The sequence below is a fragment of the Liolophura sinensis genome, chromosome 11, assembly GCF_032854445.1.
Source record: "Liolophura sinensis isolate JHLJ2023 chromosome 11, CUHK_Ljap_v2, whole genome shotgun sequence".
In the NCBI taxonomy this organism is placed as follows: domain Eukaryota; kingdom Metazoa; phylum Mollusca; class Polyplacophora; order Chitonida; family Chitonidae; genus Liolophura; species Liolophura sinensis.
In genome coordinates this window covers 7,487,717-7,511,563 of record NC_088305.1, presented here as the reverse complement: position 1 = coordinate 7,511,563, position 23,847 = coordinate 7,487,717, and the positions used below count along the sequence as shown (strand labels likewise).

Genomic DNA, 23,847 nt, shown 5'->3' with positions numbered 1-23,847 from the left:
GCTTCGCCACATCCACGTTCTCATTATCGTTTAATGATGCATGAAATGTACTTACATAAATAAGTTTGCAGTGAGTAACATACGCTGTACACATCAAAACACATTCAGCTTTCAAATTCTAACTTACATGTTCTTCACCATCAGACGGTCATGGGTTTGTATCTCCTAAACAGACCCACTGTAGTAACCATGTCAGAATCCGACAGGTTTAGACAAGCATCCTGCTATATCTCGGAGGATATTGGCCAAAGAATCGCAAAATGCGCTGAAATCTCTACAAGGCAGTTCTTTTATTCTGTGACAATCGCCATCCGTCTGTCTGAAGGTGAAGTTTTTGACATCATAACTTTTACAGAAGGGATGCAGAATCGATTCTGATTGGCTGGTGTGACAGAGAGGTATTAAGTCCAGACTATACCAAGATTGAGGCTGAGAATAGGTATGGCGGATTTAGTCAAGCATGACCAAAGCAAGACACTAATGGTTATCCACCTTCGTGTGCCCGTATATACACGTAAACGCTAGTTTCCGAGGACCAAAATGGCAATCTGTGTATTGTATATAACGAGTATGGCCGAGATTCGCACTCACGATCTCATTCGTACAGAATTAGTGAATCAAATGCAGCACATATACACATTCTCCAAAAGAATGTGGTAAGCTGATCCAAGTGTACATGTATGTATCGCCATCGCGTAAGTCAATCATTCTGGAGTAGTGTGCACAAACTGCAAAGATAATCAAATGAAATAAATGAAGGCGTCCATCGGCAGAAAGTTCCATTAAAAACCGTCATTCTGAATACAGGAATTTCGTTGTAATTCACAGTTTTACATATATTTCTTACCAAAACCCCAGTGAATAAATTCATGTCATACAGGATAAGAGCCTGGGACTTTTCTACATAACAATATTTGACACAATATTTAGATCTTCAATGTAACTCGTATTTATGGGTATCAAGGTTGGTGTTGAAACAGGATTTCTCGGTAGACCCACTGTTAAAGTTTGCCAATATGACTCCTACGGTCCAAAAAAGACTGTCAAATTCTGCTTCAATGTCGAAACCGGTTTTATGGAATCTGCCTTAAACAGTGACGTGTTGCACTAAATGCGGAGAAAGCATAAACAGTATACAAAGTCCAGATGAAAGAGTGCGACATGTTAGTTGTAAATGTAGTCTTCAATAATTTTTTCAGTTTTTCTTTAAAGAGAAAAACGACGCTTGAAAATAGTTTTTGTATGGTGGGTATATGGGATTACCTCTTGTCTTTGTGTAATAATGGTATAAATGATGATGTAACACATGTTCAATAAATATATTTGCAAAAGAATTTGGTCTTGGCGGCTAACAAATGTGTTTAACCTGGATTTTGATCATATTTAGATTTTTAATATATTCAAAAATATTATCACAATTCAGATTAGACATGCATCACATCCTTATTTAGAACATTATTACGCAAAGATGATACATATCGTACCAAAAGGTCTCATATAACCACCATACAAAAATATTTTCAAATATTATTTTCTCCTGAAAGATGATATCGAAAAAATATAAAAGGCCAAGTTCTTTCATTTGATTTTGGCACCATTTTTATGTTTTCTTCTCCTTTAAGTCAGTACATATCTGTAATATCCAGAAAGGGTAAAACTTTTGTGCTATATGCATATGGCATAAAGCTAAAACAAACATTTGTAGACTTACAAAAACATAAAGTCTTCGACCTAATCATTTATTTACACATGGAATAACAAGTCGTAATGGACCCCCTGGAACAATTCATATCCACAAACTCTCTAGTTCATCCAATCAGAATTTACCTTACATACCAATGAAGGTCACGTGACACCACCATATTTACATCACACAACAGATCATTCAACATTTGTTGAAAACGGACTTAGAACAGGGAAAAAAACATAAATTAATATAGACAGAAACTGAGATTTCACTCCAGTGTCACTTGGGTATGGAGTGGTCCACTTTTCTTTTTTCTAGCAAAGTTGCTTTACAACGTCCAGTACAACACATCGGACTTGATCTACCCTTGCCAGCTTATTCTTCCTAAGGTTATCTTTCATGTTTTCAAAAATGGTTACTACTAGCTGGGAATAGTTGATGATGTATGAATAATGAGAAACGTTATAAAAGAGTGAAGGTTTGTACAAAAGCCATGCGATATGTCAAAAAAGCAACCCAAACTTTTCGAAAGATAATACACACATCTATCATAAATATAAACAGCACATAAATACCCTCAGTAGACCTTTTCATTAACATTTGCACAGGGAAAAAAAAGAACACTATTTCTTTGCAAAGAAGCTAAACGAGTCTGTGTGCTAAGTACGGCATCCAGGAACTTCGATCTTCTGGCACAAAATCTGATATATTCTGTTAAAAAAACAAGGGACCTCAGACTGGACTCATTGGAAACGGAGGCCTAGTTCAATGCATCTTGGCAATTGTCCATTTCACTTCCGCACATCCTACTTTCTGCCCCCTAGTCACGGTAAATGTGAATATCTCGCCCTTTTCACTGAATACAGATCTGAACTGACTTTCTGCTGTAAAAGCGAAAGTGTAACTTCCCCGTCTTTCAGTCTTTGTCGTGAGGACTTGTGACTTGTGTGTTTGTCATGAAGACCTACGTCTTGTCTTGAAGACTCGGATCTTTCATCTTCTGCTGGAAGAACTTCTCCACGATATTGGCACATTTGTAATACTCTGTATCTGGCTCATTGTACGAGCGACAGTTTGTGAAGATCCTCGTCATGTCGGCGACAAACAGACGCTTGTGACAGTAGTAGCGATTCCGTAGTCTCTCGGACATTGTCTTCAGATCTGTCAAGAAAACCAGTTGATCAGATGAACTCATTAACAACAGTTACATGTATGCATTTATTTAATGTTGGATATATTAACCTACTGTATTAAATTTCAAATATCACCCATGACTGGCCGAGGGGTTAGCACGTCTCACTGTTGATGGCATATATATATATATATATATTTATATATTATTCATTTATATATATATATATATATATATATATATATATATATATATATATATATATATGCAAATAGACCAATGAATGATATATATGTAAAATACACCAATGAATGAGGGGCCTCCGTGGCCCAGTTGGTTAGCGCGCTAACCAAACCCTCTCACCAATGGGGTCAATGTGAGTTCAAGTGCAGCACATGCTCGCTTGTCTGGCCGTAGGTGGCAAGGTTTTGCAGCAACCTGTGGATGGTCGTGGGTTTCCTCAGGCTTTGCCCGGTTGCCTCCCATCATAATGCTGGCCGCAGTCGTATAAGTTAAATATTCGTGAGCACGGTGTAAAACACCAATCAAATAAATAAATCATCTATGACTAAGTTATTCATTCTGCCCGATTTTGCGAACTTTATTGATCTCCAAGCAAGGTGTTCTGCGGATTGCTTTAGATATGTGAAAATAAGCTGAAAATTCAGGGTTAAAAGTAACATTTTACGACCTTTATTCGTCTCTAGAAATGCATATGATTGGTGAAAACTTCTTAATAGAGTACCATCCAAAATGTGTCTTCCAAACAAAGCTCAGAATACCTTCAACTTAAAGGGATACACCTCTATCAACGATTGGCTGGTGTGAGAGATATACAACTTCGGATATTACCTAGTGTATTTACCTAAGTTAAGCATGTTTCAGGTGACACACTTACGCTTGAGTCTGATTGATTCATCCACGTTAGAGAGAGTTTTTTGTGAAGTCTGGTTTATTTTTTTTTATCAGGAAAACCTACGTAGTGGCATCAAAAGTATCATTTTAAGGCATTCATGTGATTTAGAATATATGAATGAATACTTGGGCTTTAATGTCGTAATTAACCATTTTTCAGTCATATGACAATGAAGAGTCATTGGGTGTGTGAACCGGGGAAACCAATCCTCTTTTCTTGCTCTAACCTCTCAGTGCTGAGCACCAAGCGAAGCAGCAACAAGTATTATTTTTAAAGTCTGGTATGACCCAACCCAGGTTTGATCTTGCGTCTCTCGAGTTCAAGATGGACGCTCTAACCAGCAGGTCACCGAATTGGTCATGTGATTTAGAAAGTGCATATATACATATCAAACTTCAGGTGAAATACAGGAGGCTAAGCTGATTTTTAATGGTGCATTTATTCTAGCATGACCATGGCTGTAGGTTTTAACCCAGAAAATCATCTCTCTGCTATCAGCCAATCAGTGAGAATTCTGTATCCGCTTAAGTCCATGCAATTCATCCATAATCATACGTTTTATGCCATCTGCTTGTAGCTCAAATTTACAGACAACTGTGTATTTCTGGGTGGGTTGCTGGGTAAGGGGTGGGATGTACCTACCCATGGGAAATTTGATGTGATCATAATAGTCAGGAGCCTCAGATTTGTCCACTGGCTTTTGAAATGGCCAAGCACTGCCATGACCCTGTGGAAGAAGAACAGAGGTGTATTACGCCGCACTGAAGATCATTTACTTACATGTACACTACGGCAGGTAGCATAATGGTAGGAGAAAATGTAGCAAAGACTTTCCCACGTACGTCCGGAGAGGAAACCAGCATAAGCTTGACTTGAACTCACAGCAGCCTCTTCAATGGGGGCTCCTGGGTCATTGTGCTGGGTTAATTTTACTTATTTATTTGATTGGTGTTTTATGTTGTACTCAAGAATCTTTCACTTATGCGATGGCGGCCAGCATTATAGTGGGTGGAAACCGGGCAGGGCCCGGGTGCTGGGTTAATAGCACGCTAACCACTCAGTCATAGAGGACCCAACAGAATACAGGTGTACATGTATGTGTATATCAGGGCTTCTGGATTCTAAGAGAGCACTTTGGCTGTGTGGCTCATTGATCAGTTATGCTAGAATATTCAACATATCACAATAATATTTCCTTTCTTTCTATAAATTTTAGAGCATGAAAATTATTATAATTCTATTATGAAGTAGAAGTTCTAAAATCACCCTTAAAACAACACCCCTGTGGAAACTACTTCAAAACCCTTATCAAGTCATAAAAACAGTGACTAGTCTTATTGCTTTAACTTCAGTTTCTTAACATGCAAAGAATGTTGACCTCCTGATCTTGAATGACTAGAACTATATAGAGTGAATTAAACTGTTAAGAATTCTGACCTCCTGACCTTGACTAACTAGAACTGTGCAGAGTGAATTAAACTGTTAAGAATTTTTAACTAGTGTGCCTTGACTAACTAGAACTGTGCAGAGTGAATTAAACTGTTAAGAATTTTGACCTCCTGACCTTGACTAACTAGAACTGTGCAGAGTGAATTAAACTGTTAAGAACTAGTGTGCCTTGACTAACTAAAACTGTGCAGAGTGAATTAAACTGTTAAGGATTTTGACCTCCTGACCTTGACTAACTAGAACTGTGCAGAGTGAATTAAACTGTTAAGAACTAGTGTGCCTTGACTAACTAGAACTGTGCAGAGTGAATTAAACTGTTAAGATTTTTTAACTAGTATGCCTTGACTAACTAGAACTGTGCAGAGTGAATTAAACTGTTAAGATTTTTTAACTAGTATGCCTTGACTAACTAGAACTGTGCAGAGTGAATTAAACTGTTAAGAATTTTGACCTCCTGACCTTGACTAACTAGAACTGTGTGGAGTGAATTAAACTGTTAAGAGTTTTTAACTAGTGTGCCTTAACTAACTAGAACTGTGCAGAGTGAATTACACTGTTAAGAATTTTGACCTCCTGACCATGACTAACTAGAACTGTGCAGAGTGAATTAAACTGTTAAGAACTAGTGTGCCTTAACTAACTAGAACTGTGCAGAGTGAATTAAACTGTTAAGATGGTTTGGCCACCTTACCTTGACGGACTGCAAAACTGTGCGAAGAGAATTAAACAACTGTTCAGGGTCAGCAAAAGTTTCCTTCCTGCCAGAAAAAACAAAAACTTATTTTGTTTGCTATCTTCAAGCCTGTGCAGATGTAAAAATTCTAAGACATGGCAGATGACTCTGCAGGAGAGGACCATTATGGCCGTATCATGCTAAAATAAACTTCCGGGAAGTTGGAGGGCAACGGTGATACACTCCAGCAAAGCTATACACCCTGAGAGGGCAATGCTATACACCCTGAGAGGGCATTGCTATAGTCCTGAGAGGGTAATGCTATACACCCTGAAAGGTCAATGCTATAGCCCTGAGAGGGCAATGCTATAGTCCTGAGAGGGCAATGCTGATACACTCCAGCAAAGCTGTACACCCCGAGAGGGCAATGCTATACACCCTGAGAGGGCAATGCTGATACAGTCCTACAATGCTGATACAGTCCAACAATGCTGATACAGTCAAGCAATCCTGATACAGCCAAGCAATGCTGTACATTCCAATAAGGTAAATGCTGATACACTCAAGCAAATGCTGTACATTCTCAGAGGGTAATGCTGATACACACCAGCAATACTGTACACTCTGAAAGGTTAACGCTGACACACTCCAGCTATGCTGTGCACTCTGAGAGGATAATGCTGATACACTAAAGCAATGCTGTACATCCTGACAGGGCAAATGCTAACACACTCCTGCAATGCTGTACACTTTGAGAGGGTAATGCTGATACACTCTAGCAAATGCTGTACATTCTGACAGGGTAAATGCTAACACACTCCACCAATGCTGTACATTCTGACAGGGTAATGCTAATACAATCCTGCAATGCTGTACACCCTGAGAGGTTAATGCTGGTACACTCCAGCCATGCTGTACATTCTGAGAGGGTAATGCTGACACACTCCAGTGATGATGTACATTCTGAGAGGGTAATTCTGATACACTCCAGTAATGCTGTACACTTTTAGAGGGTAATGCTGACACACTCCAGTGATGCTGTACACTCTGAGAGGGTAATGCTGATACACCCCAGCAATGCTGTACTCTCTTATGGCTTGATACCATTTCCACATTTTTTTCCACCTTGATAACACCTTACACATAAAAATAAAAGAATTGTCTTCCAAATAAAACAGATCTTGTCATACCTGGAAGGGGAACGTCTTTATATCAGCGCTCTCATCACTATTTATTTGATAAGGATTTTATGACACAAGAGTAATTTCATCAAAATACAGTATTTTCAGATTAGACAGGTAGATCTTTACACATAAAAAAATTATAAAATCGAAGATGTTCATTTATGACTTGCAAAAGAATTGTCTTCCAAATTAAACAGATCTTTTCATATCTGGAAGGAGGTGAGGATCTATAGGGGAACGTCTTCTCTTTATATCAGCGCTCTCATCACTATTTATTTGATAAGGATTTTATGACGCAAGAGATTACTAATTTCATCAAAATACAATATTTTCAGATTAGACAGGTAGATCTTTATACATAGAAAAATTATAAAATTGAAGATGTTCACAAATGAACTAACCAAGTTTCTCTGCCATAATAAAAGAATTAATTTTTTCAGAGGATCATAGTTTTAATCTCTTGTTTTTATGATGGTCTGCTTCTTCAAACCAAAGAGTTATAACAGCCATTTATCGATCAACACAAATGGCAAATCTCCTGCTAATTGACAAATTTATGATTTGCACCACTAACGTTTTCTCCTGATGCGCCCTCCAGCCAGCCTCGTGAAGCCCCGGGATGCTCTCTATGGGTATTTGTCGCACCCCGTCTCTAAAACACTGCAGCCCCGGGTACACCTTCTTCAGCTCCTCCTGTTTTCTCTCCACAAGTTGTTTGATAATCTGGACAAAAACCACACAGAATAACCTCTTTTCTATATTTCATTGGTGTTTTAGGCCTTGGCAACAGCAATTTAATTTTTTGTTTTACGGTCAGAATGAATATTTATCAATGTCATCGAACAGAGAAACAATAAAATAAAACTGAAAAATAATCTATTTGATGGGAAATGTGGACTATCCCCAATTTTTTGTGTTAAAGACATATTTTCAATTTCATGTTTATTCCATTTTAATTTTTGAGAATTTTTAGGGGTCAACCATAAAAACACAAAATGTTTTGCCTTACTAAAACATTACTCAATGACTCAAGAATATTTGATAACAACCTTCATAAATGGCCAGTTTACTTATTGCCAATAAGGCCACTATGTTCAGTGTAGCGAGACGGATTTCAAGGCAAGCAATAGCTGTCCAATGCCGATTTATTTTGGGTCATCCTTTGAAGTTTTCAGACTCACCTCTTTCTGTTTGCGTATAATCTGTGAGAATTCAGTGTACTTGATGCGTGGGTTAAGTTCACAGCCCATTAGGGTGGCGCCCTCGTAATCCTTGATGTAGCCCAGGTACGCTGACTTCTGCAGGTGAATGTCCTTGGAGAAGCCCTGTTTAGGGTAGAAAGACAAGAAGTTATGCTTACATTTGATAGTAGTGTTTATCATTGTTTGGTGTTGTACACCATACTCATAAATGATTTGCCTATATGACAGAGGCCAGCATTATGGCAGGAGGAAACATCGTCTCAAGTAAGACCGGAGAGAAAGCCAGCGTTACATGAATTCACAGCTACCATACTAGTGAGAGCCTCCTAAGTCATTGCTGTGGGCTAGTACGCTAACCACTCAGCCATGGATGTATTTATTTATTCGATTGGTGTTTTATGTATTTATTTATTTAATTTAATATTTCACTTAAGCGACGGCGGCCAGCATTATGGTTGGAGGAAACCGGGCAGAGCCTGGAAGAAACACACGACCATCCACAGGTTGCTGGCAGACCTTCCTACGTACGGCCAGAAAGGAAGCTGGCATGAGCCGCACTTGAACTCACAGTGACGCATTGGTGAGTGGCTCCTGGGTCATTATGCTGCGCTAGCACACTAACCAACTGAGCCACGGAGGCACCACTCAGCCATGTAGGCTCCTGATTGCAGTATACTACTACACTCCAGAATTTTTCACTTACGTGTATAATAAAATGGTGGTCAGTTTTATGGTGGAGGAAAGGAGAGGTTCAGGGTGAACCACCAACATTTGGCAAGTTACTGACGATCATTCTTATGCGTGACGTACATGTTCAGACCTGGCCGCCACACTCCTGGAAGACAAATGCTTTACAATGAATGTTTGGGCTGTTGGGATGATAAAAGTGTTTACCCTGAATAGACACCTGTTCGTCACTGATTAAACAATAGTATTGCTGGTCTCACCTGTTTTTTGAAGTAGCCGATAGCGTACTCGTCAGCAAAGGTGAGGAAATGTAGAATGTTGTGCTTGATGTGGTAATCCTTCAAGTGATTCATCAGGTGAGAGCCGTAGCCCTGCAAACACAGCCAGGCAAGGCAGATCAACATCCCACTTCTTAAATACAGCCACACAACAGATATCATCTCACCTGTTCTTACACAAAGTCACACAGCAGATACTATCACACCTGTTCTCAACAAAGAGCCAAACATATATCAACACACCTGTTCTTGCACACAGTCACACAAGAAAGATCAACACACCCGTTCTCACACACAATTACACAACAGATATCATCACACCTGTTCTTACACAAAGTCACACAACAGATATTATCACATCTGTTCTCAACATAGAGCCAAGCCAGATATCAATACACCTGTTCTCGCACACAGTCACACAAGAGATATCAACACACCTGTTCTCGCACACAGTCACACAAGAAAGATCAAAACACCTGTTCTTATACACAATTACACAACAGATATCAACACACCTGTTCTCACAAACAGTCACACAACAGATACTATCACACCTGTTCTCAACAAAGAGCCAAACAACATATATCAACACACCTGTTCTCACACACAGTCACACAAGAAAGATCAACACAGGTGTTCTCACACACAATTACACAACAGATATCAACACACCTGTTCTCACACACAGTCATACAAGAGACAACACATCTGTTCTTCCATACATGTAGTCAAAAAACAGATATCAACGCCTGTTCTCACACACAGTCAGATGAGAGATCAACACACCTGTTCTCACACAGTCACACAACAGATATCAACACACCTGTTCTTACACCGTCACACTATCAATATCAACACGCTTGTTCTCCCACACAGTAACATAACAAATATCAACACACCTGTTCCCACACAGTCAGACAAGAGAGACTAACACACCTGTTCCCACACAGTCGGACAAGAGATCAACACACTTGTTCTCATAGTCACAAAAGAGAGATCAACATCCCTGTTTTCACACAGTCACACAACAGATATCAACACACCAGTTCTCTTGCACAGTCACACAACAGAGATCAACACACCTGTTCTCATACACAATCAAGCAAAAGATATCAACACACCTGTTCTCTCACAGTCACACAACAGATATCAACACACCAGTTCTCACACACAGTCACACAACAGAGATCAACACGCCTGTTCTTATACACAGCCACACAAGAGAAATCAACACACCTGTGCTCACACACAATCAAGCAAAAGATATCAACACACCTGTTCTCAAACAGTTACACAGGAGAGATGGACACACCTGTTCTTACAGAAAGTCACACAACAGATATTAACACACCTGTTCTCAAAGTAACACAATAGAGATCAACACACTTGTTCTTACAGTCACAAAACCGAAATCAACACACCTGTTCTCACACACAGTCATAAAACAGACATCAACACACCTGTTCTCACACACTGACACAAGAGAGATCAACACACGTTCCCTGCCAGAGATTTTGTAAAACACACTACTTTTAATTCAGGAGTTTACCTAGAACACCTCTTGTCATTCACAAATGTTTACAAAACAAACCAAACACACCTCTTCTGATTCACAGACATCACACAGACAATTCGCTCTGGCAGTGATAATTCACGGAAATTTGTCAAACCAAACGCAACAATTCTCTACTGATTAACACAGTGATAGCACACAGCTGTGACACTCTCACTGGCATTACCGCACACATATGCCTGTTTTCATTCACAAAGGCTGTACTTACAGAAACAATAGCAGGTTTTAAACTAAGTATACTTTTTGATCCAAAAATAATTTTGGTCTATTTTGCCGAACACAGGAACTTTTTTTCAATAATATTTGAAAGAGCAGCATTGGAATTGGACTGTGACTTAGCTTAGGTTATCCACTAAATACACACACAAGACTGTAATGATTCATACAGTTTGCAAACACTAACATTCCATGTGCTACTTAAGATTATTACAATTTTATACATATGACTATATTTAGGTCTCCAGTGTTAAGTTTAACACAGGCATTGTAATTTCAGCCGCATTAAAACTAAACACACAACTACCCACCTTAACCTGCTGGTTGGAAGTGACAGCACAGAAAACAATCTCTGTGAACCCCTGGGTGGGGAACATTCGGAAGCAGATACCCCCGATCACCTGGTTATCTTTTATGAGAGCCAAGCACTTGTGTTTCCTACTCCAAGGGTGGGGAAAAATAGAAAATTCATACTGTAAAGATGGAGTCAAGCATATGTACAGTAAGGGCAGAGTCAGATGCATGTACTGTAAAGATGGAGTCACATACAGGGACTGTAAAGATAGAGTCAAATACGGAGACTGTATATATGAAGTCACATATAGGGATTGTACAGATGGTTTCACATAAAGGGACTGTAAAGATAGTCAAATACAGGGACTGTATATATGGAGTCACATATGGGAACTGTACAGATGGAGTCAAGTATGTGTATTGTAAAGATGGGGTCACATACAGGCACTGTACAGATGGAGTCACATAGTGGGACTGTAAAGACAGAGTCAAATACAGGGACTTTAAAGTTGGAGTCACATATAGGGACTGTACAGATGGAGTCAAGTATGTGTATTGTAAAGATGGAGTCACACACAGACACTGTACAGATGGAGTCACATACAGGCACTGTAAAGATGGAGTCAAATATAGGGACTGTAAATATGGAGTCAAATACAGGGACTGTATCTATGGAGTCACATACAGGCACTGTAAAGATGGAGTCACATACAGGAACTGTAATGATGGAGTCACATACATGGACTGTAAATACATAAAGGGCTGTAAAGAATGAGTCAAATACAGGAACTATAAAGAATGAGTCAGATACAGGAACTGTAAAACCAAATCAATTCAAGCAGACAACTGATACTGTAAAAGCAGGGTGGAAGTGAAATACATAATATATACTGCAGTATAAGGTAGAACAGGTATGTATGTATGCTTAGGCCTTACCATCATACAAGTTTTCAGCCACACGACGAGGTGGAGTCATTAGGGGTGTGTACATACAGTATGTCTTCTTGTGGCAGGGCGTGTCTATGGCACCGCTATCTTAAGTATCATGTCAAAGACACCAGACATGACACCTAGTAAAATTATACTGACACCGGGCCAACCAGTACCAACTGTGGGAGTCAACAGCATTATACAACGCTTATACCCTTCAGGTGATATCAGCGTAAACTGCGCTTCCAGCCACAAAGTTAAAACTTACGGATCAAACACCAGACGCGTGATGTACTCCTTGGGCATTCTGGGTAGCTGATGAGAGAAGACGTTTTGTAGCCCGATCAGCCAGATGAGTGTCTGTTTGTTGGGCCGTTTGGTCAGTGAGTTGGAGATAACATGGAACTCTATGATGCCCTTACTCTCCTCCTGCCTTGCACCTTCATCCCGAGCGGCTTGGGCGGGGAAGAAAGACGTCTGCAAACAAAACAAGGTGAGGTGAAACACTGAAGATTCCCGATATGATGACATATTCAAAAATATTTATTTAGTTATTTATTTATTTGATGGGTGTTTAACGCTGTACTCAAGAATATTTCACTTATATCACAACAACAAGCATTATCGTGGGGAAACCAATGGCCATCAGCAGGTTGCTGGCAGACCTTCCCATGTATGGCCGGAAAGAAAGCCAGCATGCGCTGGGCTTCAAAACACAGCAACCACATTGGTGAGAGGCTTCAAGTCATTGCATCACACTGGCATGCTAACCTTATCAGCCATGGAAGCCTGCTTTCATCATCTTGCTCATTAATTGAGCTTTCAGTTGGGTTTGAAACGCATGTCACATTTCCTACCCAGATCACATGTTTGAAACACCATGACGGCCACCACAGACAATCTATTGGAAAGCTGCATGTATCAACTTAAGAAATTACTATCTCAGTAAAAATGTTTCAAAGTAGCCTACTGTAATTCTTCTAATTTCCAGGACAGATATTATAGTAGTCCTGGATGCAGGTTACACTTCTCTCCTAGACTTTTCCAAAAAGCATTATGGAATGTTTATGTTGTCCATTAGATGACTAACCATGTGACAAAAGAGAGAAACTGAGTATTTCTGTTACAATTAAATGTATGTTGGCTACAAGGAGCAGCCCAAATGTCCCAATGAAATCAGCTTAAAGAAAACTTACATCAGGGCCAACCATTTTGTCCGGGTCACTGATGGTGGCCACAGTTTCACTCACGAGCTCCGCACTCACATCCCCTTCCACCTTCTTCCGCTTGGAATCCTCTGCCGTCTGCGTTTCTTCTCGGAAACGTTTGTTACTGGCTGCAATAGGTTAAAACAGACAGGCATAATAAACACCTTAATTACATCTACTTATTTAACTTTCATCTCCAGCACTGCAGAAGCTGGATTTGAGCAATTTCATTATTTATTCATCTGATTGTTGTTTTACGTCGCACTCAAAAATATTTCACTTGAACGACAATGGCCAGAATTATGGTGGCAGGAAACAGGGCAGAGATTTTGAGTAACCGTACCTCCAAGTTCATACGTTTCAAAAATGTCAGATTTCAATGCCTTTTTCATGGCTTTTCCACGCACAAACATCACATTTTCCAGGGTGCCTAGAATAAATATTCTACACTTAAAAGGACCTATTAAGTAATTTCAAAGATGTAAGAAAACAAATTTCTTGTCAGCCTGATACACAGTAGGTCTCAGTCTCAAAGCTTTTCCAGGTCACCACTACAAAACCCCCTGGAAAATTCAATATCAAATTCCATGCACCGTATGACCCCTGGAAACTGTGTATACACAGTAAAAGGACTCATCTCTCAGCTAACACTTAAGACGTCCTGCAGAGGACTAACTCTAAACTCACCTGTATCCTGACTCTTGGACTGACGATGATTGCCAATCAGCCCTGGGCTGACGTTGATAGTCACTGTGTCGCTAGGGCTGCTGTTAGTCCCCAGGGAGGCACTGATAAACTTGTTAAAACCACTAGCACCTGTTGGGGCAGGTGGAGCTGGAAAAACCACAGGGCAAGTTCTATCAGAGATATTCTCTAACACTTTTACTTCGTATTACATACATTTACTATCACAAATATGAAAACAGCATTTTTCCGGATTATTCCACATATCTAATATATTTTCTTTTTCATAGAAATAATATTTCTTTGATCTGGATGAAGGAATCACGTGCCTTTCATCAGAAACCTGTCAAACCTCCTGACTTAAAGCCACAGCAAACCCAACTAGAGCTGGGTTCAAACCTAAAGCTTCACTTATTAGGGGAACAACTGTTGTGGTATGAACTATGCTGTAACCAAGTAACCTCATTAGTGCCAGTACGAAAACATGTAAAAACTATGATTATGCACTATGTTAAGCTTATTGGTGGATCAACACAATACTGGTACTTACATATGATACTTGTAACCCATACTGATACTGGTACCCATGCTTATACCTGTACACATACACTGATACTGGCACACATACATGCTGATACTGGCACACATACATGGTGATACTGGTACACATACATGGTGATACTGGTACACAAATATAGATATTTATACACATATATGTATATCCTCATACTGGTACACATGTATTCTGATACTGGTACACAAGTATGCATATACTGGTACACATATATGTACATGTATATGCTGATACTGGTACACAAATATGCTGATACTGGCACACATATATGCTGATAATGGTACACATACATGTTGATACTGGGTACACATGTGTGCTGATGCTGGTACACATATATGCTGACACTAGTACAAAAATGCTGCTACTGGTAAAACATAACATCATACTGACTTGGGTGAGCTACATGTAAACATACTCGTGGGGGGTGAGGTGATAGGTATGTTGGCAGGGTTCTGGGAATAGTCTGGGTCCCAGATGGGCGAGTTGGCTCCATAAACTTCTTCTTCCAACATGGACAAAAACCTGAAGCATACAAACCAACTCCTCTGAGATAAATGATACAGAATTCTGCATAATTGTGACCATTTTCTACAGATATCCTAGCATCATATCCCTTGAGAGACAAGCATCTTGAACATGATCCTCCTCAGATTGTCTATTAGCCACCGACAAAATTCTGATAAAATACAAAATTTGGTAGCAGGGCTACCATTTGCCACAAATGGATTTTTAGCTACTTACATGCAGAGCTTTTCTATTTCACCTAAGCCTGCTTGTGATCACTAACTAAAACCTAGGCTTGTCTCTATGGCATGTATGATCTATGGCACACTTCAGCTCAATACATAAAGTACCTAAATATTTTAATTTACATCAACATGGATTTTAATACACAAAAAGGAATGTGTCATGAATTTTGTAATTTTTGGTCATTAAAACACATGCAGGGCATCAATGATGTTTACCCCCCTTGTGCTAATGTGCTTTATGTATATGTAACACCTGAGCGCAATACAAGCAGTGCTTTTTTAGATTGGACCCTTATTATTTATCTTAACATTGTTTTAAGTGTCACTGTATTCCCAATGTAAGCTGTACTCTCCCCATGAACATTGCTTAGGCGAGTTAAAATAAGAAAACCATTCACAAGTCTGTGGTTTTACCCCAGAAAAATTACATCACAGCAGTACTTTACACAGTTGAGCTAAAATACCAAACACAAAAATCACGAGTCTGTGGTTTTACCTCGGAAAATGATTCAAAACCAAAGTCCTTTTCTCAGGAGGCATTTTTTCCTTCTCGGCTCGAAACTTGTCCAAGAGTTGTCTCCTCATGGTCTGGAAAACAGACCTCAAGAGTGTCCTTCCGAAGATTAGCGTAGTTTCATAGCGTTGTAGACTGTCGCAGAACGCTGGCACATGGCAGTAGCACAGCCACCTGGTGACAGAAAGGCTCTATAATAAACTTGCTTGTTGGTCTGTTTGTGTGTTTGTTCACAGTTTGTTTTTTTTTTCATCTGAATACAATGTCACATGTAAAGAGTACACTGAGGACATTGTAGTTTGAATTATATGATTCACATATAAAACAGGCTGTGAAATACTCTGTGAAATCCATGTTCTAAATCACGTAAACTCCATAAGCAGCCTTAAATAGTTCCTATTAGTGTGTGAGTCTTATAACACCCTAATGATTTAACATAAAACTTCAATCAAAAGATTCCAAGCATTAACTCTACATATCAGACAGGTTTAAATGTCATTTTAGGAAGTGGACTAAGTAACAGTATTATTGTTAATAGGGATTACACTTTCTGAATATAGCAGAGATTCTAGTGCTGAAAACTGGCCTTCAATTGAGTGGTCTAGACACTTAAAGGAGAAGAAAATGTAAATATCAATGAAATACCATTGAAAAAAGTATGCATTTCCTCGCAGGTGCATGCCATAAAAAAAAATTTTAATATGTACCCCAAGTAGATAAATTATAAATAAAGTCAGCGCCAAATCCGCTGTGGACGACGCTATTTTGCCTAAGAACTAGTCCTGAAGTCTTTTGTGTCAGGAGGAGAATTGCTGTCGGAAACCGCCAAAATGCAGTTCGTACATTTCCGATAGAAGTTTTCTTCCCAGAAGGTAGCGCTTGACGATCGGGAAAGCGGAATGTTGGATGTAGGTTGCCAGTTTACACGAACAAGCTGACAGTTTGTAGTGTTTCTCATTGGCTGAGATTCAACACACCCCCCAGCATAAATTACAGGGTGTTAAAGATGGAGGATGCGATGGAGCGATTGATGCCAGCTTTGCCATTTTCAGACTTTATAAGTATGGTGCGGAAAAATCGTAAAATTATGCAGCAGGCACCACCAAAGAGAGAAAAATGTGCTCTTTTCAGCCTAAAGTGTCATGTTTTTTAAATTGTCTTCTTCTTTAACATGTCTTGCTGGTGATTTGGTGCCTGATCCTGAGGTCGCTGGTTCAAAACCCACAGTCAAATTTTAGCAGCAGAATCTGTGCTATATTCAGAAAGTGTAATCCCTATAACGATAATACTGTAAGAACACACAATGCACATCCTTAAAAAGTTCCCAATCAGCATCCGTGTGTGAGTTCTACAACACTCCACTGACTCAACTAAAAACTTCCATAAGTTTCCAAACACTAACTCAACATCTCTTTGTCCACCCTAGCAAAATTCTCGAGTCGTTAGGTCAACATAAATCGACATTCATCTCGTTGAAGAAATTAACATAGCTAAAAGGCGTAAACTTTGTTTTATAGTAACTGGTAAACAGAGTATACATCTGCTTGTCAACTCAAAGGCACTGTTGACACATTTCATAAAATCAGAAAACATTTCTTTTTTTTTGACACGGTAGTTTGTGAGAGCCCCCACCCTGTCTCATCTAACTATGTGTAAACTCCAATATCCCTGAAATACCAAATGGCTTATACCATGCTGAAAAAAAAAAAAAAGAAAATACCTGGTATAGTTCAGCTGGTAAGCGGTGAAGTCATCCGTTTGTGCGTTCTGTTTGCGACTGGTGGGCGTCTCCAGCTTCCAATGGTTCAGACAATGCAGAAACATCTTAGCCAGGTCGTACATCGTTCTCCATTCCTTTTCAGCCAGGTGACCAAACTTGTACAGCACAAAGTTCGTCACTCCCTTCAACCAGCACAGAATATTGCATTACAGGTAAGTATGTCAAGGAATATAAACCTGAAATATCAGGGACACTATCAAGGACATTTACCCAGAAATGATAGGATTATAATACAGGTGGCTCCAAGTTGGTGACCCAGGAGTCTCTCACCAATGCGGTTGCTGTGAGTTTAAGTCCAGCCCATGCTGGCTTCCTCTCCGGCCACACGTGGGAAGGTTTGTCAGCACCCGGCAGATGGTCGTGGGTTTTCCCCGGGCTCTGCTCGGTTTTCTCCCATCATAATGCTGGCCGCCGTCGTATAAGTGAAATATTCTTGAGTATGGTGTCAACACCAATCAAATCCAAGTTGGTAAAATAATTAAATGTGTTTAAAGGTGTTAAAGCACGAAACTTGGGAATCCAATTGTATCACTGTACATCTTCAACCTTCAAGCTAATGCACATTTGTTCAGTGGAAGTTTTGCATACAATTATTACGAAAATAATGCCAAAACGATTTGCTTGTTTCACTAAAGAAGCAAGCTTCTTAAAACTTCTCAAATTACTTCTCAACACCCCATGTGTCTCTCGGGATGTTTCAAAATATTGGCATAATTGGTTACATTTATTTATTTATTTGATTGGTGTTTTACGCCGTACTCAAGAATACGCCAGCATTATGGTGGGTGGAAACACGGGCACAGCCCAGGGGAAACCCACGACCATCCGCAGGTTGCTGGCAGACCTTCCCACGTACGGCCGGAGAGGAAGCCAGCATGAGCTGGACTGATTGGTTACAGAGGCAGTTGAAAAGGTTGAAGACTTAGATGGCACTGAGCACAGGTATAATCCACACAGGTGTCCAGTTCAAGCTCGCTTCCTCAACAGCCATACATGGGAAGCTCTGCCATATATGCATGTGGTGGGGTTGACGGTTCCCTCCAGCTGTAAATGTTTTACTCATACCATAATGCTGGCTGCCAGTACATAAGTGAAGTATTTCCTCAGCACGGCGTAAAATCCAATCAAAATAATAAATCAATAAAAAAATTTTATTTGTTTACTGGATTGGTGTTTTACACCATACTCAAGAACATTTCATGTCTACGACAGTGGCCAGCATAGTGGTGGACAGAATCTGGGCAGAGGGCCTAGTACAAGCCTCTACCTCATGCTTATCTGTGACTGAATGGCAAGCACATTTGCCGCACAACCACAGCCCACTGCAAAAGCTGGAAAAAATAGCTCTGTAAATCAGATGGTCTGTCAGTCAGTGTTTTTTTTGAAGGCCTATATTAACACAGCCGTTAAGTCAAACACTTCATATCCAATAATGTAACATGGATGATATACTAAATGAGGGGCACAGTTAGCTTAATGTCTCATTTAATAAATGTAATACCTTTGCAATACTTGGCTTTTCAAACGGTGGGCTCCCTAACTGTCCTTCTATGGTTGGCTTACTCATGTTCAGGATACATTTTCTTAATAACTGCAGAAGAAAATGAAAAACAGAACATAGTACATGTATAGTAATACATATCGGTTGTTCCAAACATTCCTTGAACAGCAGTGACCAGCCTTCAAAGTAACAAAAAATCAAAAACAGAAGAATTTTATTTTCTGACAATATATGGGTGGTTACACACATTACTTCCATTCCAACGCCATTTCTATGCTCATTATAAATGCTTCTTTACCTTGAAAAGCCAGAAGTAAGAGCGCTTGGCTAATCTATGTCAATATTTTGGCTGTCCACACCTGTCATAGGTGTTACAATAAATACACACACATTCAGGATCATGCTGTCTTGTGTCCTTAATTTGAGCAGGCAAAAGTAGATCAGCATTGTCTTGTTTCCTTGTGAACAAACAGAAGCATAAAGGCTTAGTCTTGTTTCCTACCATGAACAGATAGAAAAAGACCTGTATTGTCTGGTTTTCTTAGCTTGAACAGACAGAAGTAACAATGTTTTGCTTTGTTTCCTTACCATGATAACACAGAAGTAGATCTGTTTTGTCTTGTTTTCTAACCTTGAACAGACAGAAGCAGACCTGTTTTGTCTTCTTTTCTTACCTTGAACAGACAGTAGTAGACAGGTTTTGTCTTGTTTTCTAACTTTGAACAGCCAGAAGTAGACCTGTTTTGTCTTGTTTTCTTACCTTGAACAGACAAAAGTAGGCCTGTTTTGTCTTAATTTCTTACCTTGAACAGACAGAAGTAGACCTGTTTTGTCTTGTTTTCTTACCTTGAACAGACAGAGGTAGACCTGTTTTGTCTTGTTTTCTTACCCTGAACAGACGGAGGTAGACCTGGATGGTCTGGTTTTTTTACCTTGAACAGACAGCAGTAGACCTGTTTTGTCTACTTTTCTTACTTTGAATAGACAGAAGTACATCTGTCTTGTCTTGTTTTCTTACCCTGAACAGACAGTAGTAGACAGGTTTCGTCTTGTTTTCTAGCTTTGAACAGACAGAAGCAGACATGTTTTGTCTTGTTGTCTTACCTTGAACGGACAGAAGTACACCTGTTTTGTCTTGTTTTCTTACCTCAAATAGAGAGAAGTAGACCTGTCTTGTCTTGTTTTCTTACCTTGAACAGACAGAAGTAGACCTGTTTGGTTTCTGGGTCCTCCTCCTTGTGCACACACATGAACAGGTTCTCCACATCCACCACGATCTTCAGTAGCCAGTTCAACTCCTCCTCTGCCTCATTCTCCAGGTGAGACACATGTGCACCTGGCAGGAATACCAGCGTTGTCATTTCATTTCATTTATTTGACTGTTGTTATACGCCATACTCAAGAAAGTTTCACTAATATGATGAGCATTTAAAAAGTTATTAAAAAGGTGAACGAAACTGCAGTGCTCAATGTAAACCAATAACCTTTGGCAAGATGAAAACACACTTTTCCACGTGTGACATATGGATATGTGCAACCAGTGGTCTTCAACAAATATCAGACAGCACAGTGCACGAACAATTGCTGGTACTGTGTGATACCTTGTGGTACTGTGTGATACTCTATGCTGGTCCTGTGGGGGGGGGGGGGGGGATGTTACTGTAGGGCACTATGATGTGCTATCATATTTGGGATGATCTTCACTTTATCATACTCATAATAAATCCTTTGCCATTGATCAACAAGATTTTATTTGACTGTTATTTTATAAATCAACAAGATGTTTAAGTTGCAAAGCAGCCCTTAAAGACTACATGTACATGGGAATAAAATCCAATAAACCAGCTACAAACCTAGAGTGTGTCCACAGCTGCGACAGGGATCAGTCAGGCTGGCCAGGGGCTGGGACAAGTCCACTTGTGGGGGATTGGGAGGGGGGTTAGGGTTCTTCCAGCCATTGCACTTACATCCATCAGACTGGAAAACAATCAAGCATCTTAAGAATATCTAATCCACTGTACTAATGGTGAGTAGATGAGTGGTCTAAGCGAATGTTTAGCTTGAGACTCAGTGCTATACATAAAATGTGTAACCCCTTAAACCAATAATATCCCTGAGACAATACTCAATACTTTTTTCTTTCATTTGTTTAAGCTGCATTCAACAAGCGAAAGCCACCATTTGAATTTCTGCTGAGTCAACAACATCGTCACAATCACATTTGAGCACAACAAATACACACATGCTTCATCGACAGTCTCTATTTTCTGGAACAGCGCTCAATTCTACCTTTGAGCAGTGTGATTGGTACCGTGACTAGACACTCTCCACTTTCCAAATGATTTCAAATTCTAAATGATTTAATTGGTTAAGTTCCATGCATGTTTGGATGGTATAGTATGAGCTGAGTGGGAAACTTAAATGGAGCACAAGGAGATTAGATCTCCAGAGATATACGGCATATGAAACCGTTACACTTGTGGGTGGTGGAAATGAGAGTTCCCAGGGTAAACCACCAAACACCTGACTTAAAGTGCACACAAGACAACATGATTTGAAAATGCAACTTTTTTGTCATGGGGTTGACAATCACAGCGGCAGTCCTGCATGACAGCCCCTTTGCTCCGATACTCTGATTTTTTTTTTTTTTTTTTTTTTGATTGGTGTTTTACGCTGTACCCAAGAATATTTCACTTATACGACGGCGGCCAGCATTATGGTGGGTGGAAACCGGGCAGAGCCCGGGGGAAACCAACGACCATCCGCGGGTTGCTGGCAGACCTTCCCACTTACGGCCGGAGAGGAAGCCAGCATGAGCTGGACTTGAACTCACAGCGACCGCATTGATGAGAGGCTTCTGGGTCATTATGCTGCGCTAGCGCGCTAACCGACTGAGCCACGGAGGCCCCCCGATACTCTGAAGTCACTGCAGTAACATCATGCAGCCTAAGCCCTTATATTTACTCTTCTTGCTGTAGTGCCAAAGTGAAACCAACTCACACCTCAGGCACTTATAGTGCGTCTCATGTAGAAGTGCAGACCTCCACAAATATGCGCCCTACAATTTCGGCTGCCTCACCTTTCTTCATCAGCAGCTTGCTGGTCTCAAAAATCATGTTAAAACAAAACCAGCCAATGAGTGCATCCCAAATTTGAGCAATAACTCATTTGGCTGAATTTAAAATTTTACAAAAGTGAGAACAATTTTTTTCCATGGATCCAACAGATGGAGCAAGTTTTTTATTACTAGTTCACAACTGTGTTGGTGAAATGTTGCAGCAGTTGTTGGCTTCAAAATGAATTATGTTGGGGTGGGGACTCTCCACACACAGGAGGGAAAATTGTTTACACTTACCACAGCCATCATGGCAGGTAGGATTTGTTTTAACGAGCAAATAAAAAGACACCAAGCTAAAGACCTGCTTTACGCACCCACCGCACTGCGGTTATGGGAGGAGCTTCCAGCTTAGCTTTGGGATTTTATTTGCGAGAGACTTGTTCGATAACATAGAAAATCGGCCTGGACCTTCATTGAGTACGAAATTAACATTGTAGGCATTGAGACTCCAAAGACGCTAGACCAGTGTAAGAAAAGGAGTTGGAGTCTTTCGGGGCTAGGTAGAGCTATACATTAGAGCTAAGTCAGCTGTTAGTTTTTCTTGACAAGTTTCTCGCCGTCATAAGGGTTCAATTTCCCTGATTAGGACTTGAACGCGTTACACCAGAACTATTTAATTGTCGGGCATAATATCCGGTAGCTTTATCCATTCAAGTATTCTTGCTGTAAGCTTGGAGATCTCGCTGACATAAAGGTAAACAAAACATGCGACCTCAATATTATGTGGTTGTTGTTGTGTATCAAAGGTACCACTTCCGCTTACTTTGCACGACGAATACACTGCTAATTTTTCCAACTTTTTGTTCCTCGGATACTTCCTAACTTGAGTTTTCTTTTGAGCTATCCTTTGCAGGTTATTTGGTCTGCTCATTTCTCCCGTGGAGCCTTGGGTGAGGCTCTCGAGCGAGGCTGGTCATATCTCCAAATTGAGCCTCACCCGACGCCATTTTTGACTTTCAGCAAAGCCACGGGTGATATGAAAAAACAGGATCGACGTTTTTATTTGGAAGAAACAAGATGTGACGAATGCTAAACGCCTATTCATGACTGGTTGCCTTGTCTCTCGTTTCTAGAATTTTAGAGGCTATGTTTCACACTGACAAATTAAAGTTGATCACTTAACCTATAAATAATGTTAATTTAAACGTCCTGCTAACACTGAATGAACACTGAACTGCAGTAGCAGGGGGCGTAGGAAGTAATTTCAAAGTGGGGGGTGGGAGGGTGGAGCAAGAGTCCCCAGCAAAAAAGGCGAGGCTCCAGGGGCCGCCAAGGCCCCGGAAGCTCTAAAGGAGCTATATCGCCTTAGAGACGATTTGCCGTATCTTAAATATGCCAACTGAGGTGTTATTGACTATTTAAGTCTGCCTGAAAAAATTGAAATAGACGTTTAAGCTCAATTGTTGACGCTTTTGCCTGGAAAACCACGGGTCAACAAAGAACATTGTAACAATTTATCCAGAATTTAACATTTAATTTATGCATGTCTCGAAGAGCA

The 23,847-nt window shown here is 40.1% G+C and overlaps 2 protein-coding genes across 2 annotated transcripts in view; both read right to left on the bottom strand.

Annotated features, from left to right (window-relative positions):
• Nucleotides 1–74: 74 nt before the first annotated feature.
• LOC135477444 (histone acetyltransferase KAT2A-like) overlaps nt 75–23,847 on the bottom strand; it is a 34,569-nt gene continuing 10,796 nt past the window's right edge. The window contains 8 exon segments of the mRNA XM_064757548.1: nt 75–2,848; nt 4,378–4,462; nt 5,876–5,942; nt 7,616–7,764; nt 8,223–8,366; nt 9,191–9,301; nt 11,309–11,435; nt 12,490–12,698. Of these exon segments, the coding sequence (XP_064613618.1) occupies nt 2,652–2,848; nt 4,378–4,462; nt 5,876–5,942; nt 7,616–7,764; nt 8,223–8,366; nt 9,191–9,301; nt 11,309–11,435; nt 12,490–12,698 (1,089 nt within the window). The 3' untranslated portion in view covers nt 75–2,651.
• Nucleotides 13,403–23,242, bottom strand: LOC135477705 (histone acetyltransferase KAT2A-like). The gene is made up of 10 exons (XM_064757898.1): nt 23,113–23,242; nt 21,085–21,208; nt 20,422–20,567; nt 19,232–19,321; nt 17,671–17,852; nt 15,933–16,124; nt 15,103–15,209; nt 14,117–14,263; nt 13,773–13,859; nt 13,403–13,557 (listed from the first exon to the last, which is right to left on the bottom strand). Exons 1-10 carry the CDS (start codon nt 23,218–23,220, stop codon nt 13,403–13,405), a joined length of 1,338 nt encoding a protein of 445 aa, XP_064613968.1. The 5' UTR covers nt 23,221–23,242.